The following is an 8,210-nucleotide window of genomic DNA, read 5'->3' on the forward strand; positions in this document are numbered from 1 at the left end:
CAGCCGCCTATAGTGTCAGTATTGACCCTCAGTATGGTGCCACCTCGGCCGGCCACACTCGGTGGACTTAGACGTGCCACTCCAGGTATCTCAGGGATATTGCACCCTTGATGATTCGGCCTTAGGCCATCAATGCTTTCAGCATTCAGTGAATCGTTATTACAACGAGTATGACTCGACAAAGTACGTGCCGTTTCACTCTGCTGAGTCAAGCTCAGAATTAATGTTTTTTAACATTAGAGTTTATTAACTCGGACATGCCAATGTCTAAAATACTGACACACTCATCCAATGATCCACGCCAATAGCGCTTTTGTTAACTAGCAAAGGTGGGTTCATGACTCTTATGGAGCTCGTAAAGAATCATTGGCACTGAGCATAGAGCATCCAACAGTCCTGTTGAGAGCCTCGCTCCGAGCCTGCTTATGCCTCAGCTCACCCTGAGTCTGAGTGACGGACTCCGCCGCAGCATGGCTTTGTGCCTCGGACGCGGCTCTCCACTGTCCGAGCACGAATGCCTTAAACTGCTCCAACTGAGCATCATGTTGCTCAGGGGGATTGCCCAAGAGCCTGGCCAGGGCTTGTTCACCAAGTCCCTGGGCCAATTGCTCCGCCACCTCCCGATGATGTTCAAAGAGGTGAGGAGAACGAGCCCACTCGATATTGAGGCTCATCCTCACGTACACACGCAGAGATGCGGGTCGCGGGAACGAATTCAAGTGTTATAAAGCGTAAGCGGGCACGTCTTAACGCGGCCACGCTCTTCTTAGGCACACACACCCTAGCACAGCGAGGAAGCGGTTAGCCGTCTGCACTCGTGTGCTGTGAGGTAGATTTGGTGGGCGCCTTAGCGACCTAGCAAGCCATGCTTGTACTCTCGCCCCGTGCCATTAAGCATCGAGCTAACTGGGGCTAGGTTCTGTTTATTCTCACCTCCTAAAGGTTCAACAGAGCCTAGGTCTTCCCCAGTAGGGCGCCCCGCACCTACTGGGTATCGACATTTTCCCGCACCGTACCAGATCTCTGATATAGGTCGGAGTTACAGCTCTTTCGAGCTTTACGCGAATTTCGTAGGGGGCAGGCCGGACGTAAATGTTTCGTGCTTCCGCGCATATATTATCTACGGATCGTCTTATGCTGTTCCACAGCTTAAAGAGCCTCTTCTCCTTCCTCAACGAGGCTTAAATCCACACCGGGTCTTGATGCATAGATGCAATGAGAGCTCTCAACTCCTAGACAAAGTCTCCTAGGGTTCTTTTACCCTGTCGGGTTGCTAGACGGTGCAAACATGCTGGTCATTTTCTGTTTCAGCGAATCTCATGAGGGAAAAGCGTCGTTTATAGACGTGCTGCACGATAGTGCCCACTCCATGGCTCTACCTTTAAGTTTGGAAATGGCCATAGCCACCTTTTGCCGTTCTGTTAAAAACAAGGCGGAATCAATGGACATTTCCATCTGCTTAAGCCAAATAGGGAGATTTTCTCCCTCTTTTTTCTCAAATGCTTTCACATTTACAGTTAGAGGGCGAGCCCTCGACTCTGAGTCAGGTACAGAGATATACCGGGTTGGCATAGATGTCGCTAAATGGGTTTGTACCTGACCGATCAGGGAGGCTTCAAACCGCATGAAGGCTTAAAGCCGTGCATGCAGGACCTCTGGTCCGTGGGGGATAATAAATTTTCTGTGCTCAAGCCCGAACAAGGTTTTGTGCTTGTCATAAGCGGCACGTTGCGCTTCTGACAATTCTGGAACCTCTTCCATTTTCGTGAGAAATTAGTCTTTTAAAAACTCAGGCGTAGATTGACTACGAGTGCTACCAGATGTAGCGGTGCTACCTCGTTCCTAAAGTCAGAGGACGACTTTCAGACTCAGAGAGTCACTAGTTCTATTGAACTAATGGGTTTTACAACTCAGGGAGTCGTACAAGCTATAAAAGCTTAAGGAATCCTAGTTCAAGGGATTTAGGGTTTCGTAGAACCAAGTGGCAACTAGTGCCCAAGAGGATATACCTTAGAAAGGCTTTTATCTCTTACAGATCAATGCGCAAGCCTTAGGAAGGCGCTTAACGCTTTAAGATCAAAAGGGGAACTGAACTTTATTTAATATTTAAATCTAAAAACCTTACCCTAGCTAATTAAAATAGATTTTGGCCGCCAGATTTATACCTGGCGGCGACCACATTTCTTACTCTTAACAAATGGGTTTTAAGTAACTAACTGTTTTAAAATTAGATAAAAGGGTATTTTACCCATAAAGTCAATGTACCACAACAACGGATCTCCAACCGATGTGTGCCCTATTACATTACAGGTAGCTAAGTAGTGTTAGCTACTAAAGATTGGTTGTAAGGGTTTTTGAAAAGAGAAAAAGTAAAATTGTATTAAAATATATTAAGTTCCAACGTAACGATCTTCTATCTACTACTGACTTTGTTGTATTAATAACAAGCTATGTATGGCACCTACTTGTGCAACGCACAATCGTGTCTTGTAACGATTGGCGGGGTTGATTTAAACTTGAATCAACCGATCAATAGAACTGATGTCTTATTGCGTCAATATTACCAAATTTGGTAATATTGGAATTATAAGTCAAATTATAAGAGATAATAATTTTGTTTTCTTTATTCATTTCCTCTCATAGGAAATAGTGCTTATTATTTTTCTTATAGAAAATAATATTTATTTAACGGGACACCCATTTGAATAACGTATTATTTTTCTTGATCAGTTTAGTTTTAATGAGGTCTAGATAATATTAATTCCGCTATTTTGTTAATTTACCAGGGCCACTAGCCATTTTGCGGAAAGTCCTGGAAATGATTCATACGTAAGATTTAAGTGGTTTTCGGTATTAATTCGCTCCATCTTCGAACTTGTCGACTTTATATCGGACAACACAGAAATAAATACGATCATCTTATAATGAGAACACAATCGGATAAGGAGTTGAAACTTTTTGTTACTTCTCTCGTCTTCAATCTGCACTTAAAGACGCACACAGCAGATTTGAACCACTTTTAACGTGCTTGTACTCGATTGAGGACGATACCAACCTACAGGTGCGGAGCTGTCGCAGGCTCCACAATCGGAGCGGCAACAGCGGCCGAAGCAACATCGCCAGGAACGTTGAACAGACCACGGCCGTCATTGATGCTTTTGAAGAAGTCCCCAAACACTAAGGAGATAATTGCCATCAACTTCATCAAAATGTTAAGAGCTGGACCAGAGGTATCTTTAAGCGGGTCACCCACGGTGTCACCAATCACTGCAGCTTTATGAATGGAGCTTCCCTTGCCCTGCACGATGAGTTTGCCGTCCTTGTCCTCAATTGAGACACATCCCTTCTCCACAAACTTTTTCGCATTATCCCAAGCACCACCAGTGTTCGACTGCGAAATAGCGAGCTGAACACCCGAAGTTAGGCTGCCAACAAGGAGACCAGATACGGCGTGGACACCAAAGAATGTACCCGCAATGATGGGAGAGAGCATTACGAGCAGTCCAGGTGGAATCATCTCACGCAGAGAAGCATCTGTCGAGATTTTAATGCATCGGGCGTGGTTCGGTGGACCGTGGCCAGGCAGGCCCTCAAGAAGTCCTGGAATCGTCGCGAATTGGTGTTTGACCTCCTTCACCATCTCCATTGCAGCAACGCCAACCGATTTCATCGTCATAGCAGTGAACCAATAAGGCAACATGGCTCCCATAAACAGTCCAGCAAATGTAATTGGTGACAAAATGTTGATAGACTCCTCTTCAATACGCGTGACAAATCCACCAAATAGGGCCAACGACACAAGAGCAGCCGACCCAATCGCAAACCCTTTGCCAATGGCAGCTGTCGTGTTGCCAGCAGCGTCAAGAGCATCTGTCTTGTCACGAACTTCAGCCGGAAGCTCAGCCATTTCGGCAATTCCGCCCGCATTGTCACAAATCGGGCCATAGACGTCAATAGCCAGGCAAGTTGCTAGAGTTCCCAAGAAGCCAAGAGCCGCAAGGGCGACGCCATACATGCCAGCAGTAGAGAAGCCAATGTACACAGCAATCGAAATGATTGTAATCGGAATAATGGCCGATTTATAGCCAAGAGCAAGACCGTAAATGATGTTGGTGGCAGCACCAGTTTCACAAGCTTGAGCAACCTCACGCACCGGCGAGTAGCTGTGCGACGTAAAATACTCAGTAACAAAGCCAACAATGCATCCACCCCAAAGACCAATAGCAACGCAGTAGAATGCACGGATTGGCGTCACTTGGAACGAGGCGCCGATCGAGAACGTAGACGGAAGTAACCACAGAGCCACGGGAATAATAAAAACAGTCATCAGCAGTGTCGAGACAAATAGTTGAACCTTAAGAACAAGCTCAACGTCCTTTTCTTTCTTCACAGGCGACACGTGCGTGGCCAAGAAACTTACAATAGCAGACACAAAGATTCCCGTAGCGGTGATGACCAGTGGAAAAAGAACAGCTGGCCAACCGGCGCTAATGATCTCGGGGCTCTGCGTCGAAATTACTAAACAAGCGCACGTCGCCTCGGCAAGAGAGCCAAATAGATCTGAGCCCATGCCAGCAACGTCTCCGACATTGTCACCGACATTATCAGCGATAGTAGCTGGATTCCTGGGATCGTCCTCTGGAATGTTCTGGACCACTTTGCCAGCAAGATCGGCACCAACGTCAGCGGCTTTGGTGTAGATTCCGCCTCCAACTCGGCCAAACATGGCAATCGAAGAGCCACCGAGACCGTAGCCCGAAATGGCTTCAAAGAGCTTTTTGTGGTCTGTTGCAAGCGGGTACTGGGTCTCAAAAGACTTAATCAAGATAAAGAGCACGAGTAGAGCGATTGAGCTGAGCCCAAAACCCATGACAGCGCCAGCCCGAAAGGCCGTATTAAAGGCATCACGCCAGCCACGAGCTCCCTCTTTCATGGCCGAGACTGTGGTACGGGCGTTTGAGTATACTGCAACCATCATGCCCAAGTAGCCAGCAGCCATTGAGGTCAGACCGCCAACCGCAAAGGCTGTAGCGTTTAAAATGCCAAAAAGCCAATCGAATTGCTTGCCATCCTTGTTAACAAATGAAGTAAGCACAAGAACAACAGCACCGAATACAATGATGAAGGCGAAACACAAGGTGTATTCCGCCAGCAAGAAAGCGCGCGCGCCTTCTTGAATAGCACAATAAATCTCAAACAGACGGTCCGCCGTTTGGTGACGCACTTCCGTGGACAGCAGAGCGTAGCTGTCGCCGCGGCGCGTTACCTTTACCTTCGATACCTCCCAGAAGAGATACGCTGCAAACAGGATGCCAAACAAACCCGCGGTCACTATGTACGCGTAAACTTCAAAAGCTTCCGCCATTGTCGCACCGATTGTTTAGGGACAAGATGGCAAAATCTAGAATGATGGCTTTGGATGGCCACCGTTGATCATTTAAGGGAAAAGATACCAGATCTTGTTCTCTTTATGTGGCATACAATTCTGCTGTGTATTTCTATCTGACTAAGATTTCATAAGATGGAACAGAATTTGAATAGCTGCTTCAATATGTATGTGAGGATTCGTAGGTGCTGGTTAAAGCAGTTGGTATTAGAGATTACACAACACAGCCGCAGCATTTACGCAGCTGCTTACCTCAAATAATATGTTTAAATCGATGCATGCAAAAATTGGATAAGAAATCGTTGTTTGTATCGAGGTTAAATTATTAATGGTGCCAATCGGGTCGCGACGGATGGATTGCGCACGAAAGAGACTTCCAAAGAATGGAGAAAGAAATTGCCCGCGGAGTTCGCTATAAATAACAGTGTCCACGCCAGTACGGGTGAGACACCGTTTTATATTAACTGACTGCGTCATCCTCAGACGCCAGTCTCGTTTGTGCGCAGCCCGAGTCCTAGTGGGGGGGGGGGCTCACTATGCTCGGTGCGAAAGAGGGACATAGTTTCGTCAATAGGACGATGACCCGCGAGGGTATCATGTTAACAACAGAAACTTGCCCTAGTGACCCTACCAATTTAGCAGTGGTCAATGAAACTACGTCCTATGACCGAACTCTCGGCGATGTCGTAGGCGAGTTAGATGCAAAAAGCGTGAGCGAGGCTCAACGCTTTGTGGAGGAGCGATTAGCCATCAAACGAAAAGTCCGTGACGCGATGGCAAGCTCACAGGACAAACAAAAAGAATATGCTGACCGAAATGGTCACAAAAGCAATGAACGCTTTAGTGTTGGAGATAAAGTACTATTAAGTAGTGCTACTCTATCTAAAACTGCAGTTTCTGTACTACCTAAAGGTACTGCGAAATTATTGCCACGTTACATTGGGCCATTTACTGTGGTCGAGAAGGCTGCAGACCTAAATTATAGGTTCACCCTCCCGCCATACATGAAGACGCACCCCGTCTTTTACGTGGGTCGTCTCAAACGTTATGTAGACCCAAATGAGGTCATATATCCTCAAAAGATGGTGGAGAGGAGAGAGGCGAAATATTTGCTTCCGACCTCGTCCTTCCATGGGAACGTAAAGGACTCGGAGAGCGCGAGATATCACGCGCGTAATGCGGGCCCCTCAGCCTTAATTTCTCCAGGGTCAAGCCGAAGTTTTAGGCGTTTATAACCCTGACGATCCTTCGCGCGGACAATTTGAAGATCCGAGGTCAGTCGCAAGACTCGACCCTCGAGATTCCCAATGTAACGGGCTAGAGTTGCCCTAATGTTACACAGTCCCCATTAAGTACATTTGGTACTTAAGGGGATGGTCGATTACTAAATAATAGTAATTAGACCCAACACTCGGGTGTGGTGCACATTTGTGACCAACCCTTGTGGATGTGATGCACATGGGTGCATTCACATTAGGAGGGATGACGCCCAGCGTCATCCATGATGACGGCTAGCGTCATCAGTTACGCGAGGTATCTATAAAGATACGCTCGCAATACATATTAAATGATATCTATAGAGATATCATTTTAATTGGTAAAAATAGGTATTTGTATTTAATTCTATTAAATATAAATCAGTCTGAAATTTACTACCTACTTGGTAAGTGCGCACGAGGAGACGGATTACCGCTCCCGTGACGTCACTTCACCAGAGTTCTTAGTGTGTTGGGTGAGGTCGCTTGCGCGCCCACCACAACTACCTCACTGCACGCAAGAGAAGCAGGTGCAAACCGCTTCCTCGCTGTGCTAGGGTGTGTGCTAAGTAGAGCGTGGCCGCATTACGACGTGCCCGCCTACACTTGGTAGCACTTGAAATCCTTCCCACGACCCGCATCTCTGCGTGTGTACGTGAGGATGAGCCTCAACATTGATTGGGCTCATTTTCCCCACCTCTCCGAACATCATCGGGAGGTGGCAGGGCTAATGGCGCAGGGACTTGGTGAACAAGCCCTGGCCAGGCTCCTGGGTAGTCCTCCTGAGCAACATGTTGCTCAGTTGGAGCAGTTTGAGGCATTTGTGCTCGGACAGCGGAGGGCCGCGTCCGAGGCACAGAGCCATGCTGCGGCGGAGTCCGTCACTCAGACTCAGGATGAGCTGAGGCATGAGCAGGCTCGGAGCGAGGCTCTCAACAGGACTGTTGAGATGCTCTCTGCCCGGCCGCATCAGCCGAGGCCCATTCGGATGGACCCGCCCAAGTTCGATGGAACTGCGGCGCACACGATTGTCCACTGGCTTTTAGCCGTGGAGCAATGTGGTGTCGCCCAGCTCATCGAGGACGACAGCCGGATGGTGTCGTACGCTATGTCGCATCTGCGCGGTAAGGCCTCAGAGTGGGCTTACTCGGCGCTTATGGCGGACAGAAAAGCGTTCCCCTCATGGGCGATCTTTAAGGATAAGATTCGCGCCATGTACCAGCCGCCGAACAACGAAGTGTTGCTTCAGGCGCGCTTCTTTGGGGCGCGACAGGCGAAGCGATCTCTGCAAGAGTATGTGCAAGAGATGCGCTCGCTGTCCGCATCCATAACCGTAGGTCCGATTCCGGAGCACATTAAGGTGCCCACGTTTATGAACGGACTACGGCATGGCCCATCGCGACAGGCCCTTTTTAGAAAGGTGCCGTCGACGATGGAAGAGGCAATCCAAATTGCCTTAGTTGAGGAGCAATCCTACAACAGTGCCTCGGCGACAGCTTGGTATAAGCCGTCGGCCGAGAGGACAGATGCCACTCCTATGGAGTTGGGCAATGCAGACGTGGTCTGTT

At 48.1% G+C, this 8,210-nt stretch overlaps 1 protein-coding gene across 1 annotated transcript; it reads right to left on the reverse strand.

Moving 5' to 3' along the window:
* Positions 1–3,055: 3,055 nt before the first annotated feature.
* On the reverse strand, positions 3,056–5,365 carry CCR75_005954 (uncharacterized protein; the record flags this gene model as incomplete). Its single annotated transcript, XM_067964028.1, has 1 exon — positions 3,056–5,365. The coding sequence occupies one exon, from the start codon at positions 5,363–5,365 to the stop codon at positions 3,056–3,058; it is 2,310 nt and encodes a 769-aa protein (XP_067816486.1).
* Positions 5,366–8,210: the final 2,845 nt, after the last annotated feature.

Source organism: Bremia lactucae, linkage group LG4, assembly GCF_004359215.1.
Source record: "Bremia lactucae strain SF5 linkage group LG4, whole genome shotgun sequence".
In the NCBI taxonomy this organism is placed as follows: domain Eukaryota; phylum Oomycota; class Peronosporomycetes; order Peronosporales; family Peronosporaceae; genus Bremia; species Bremia lactucae.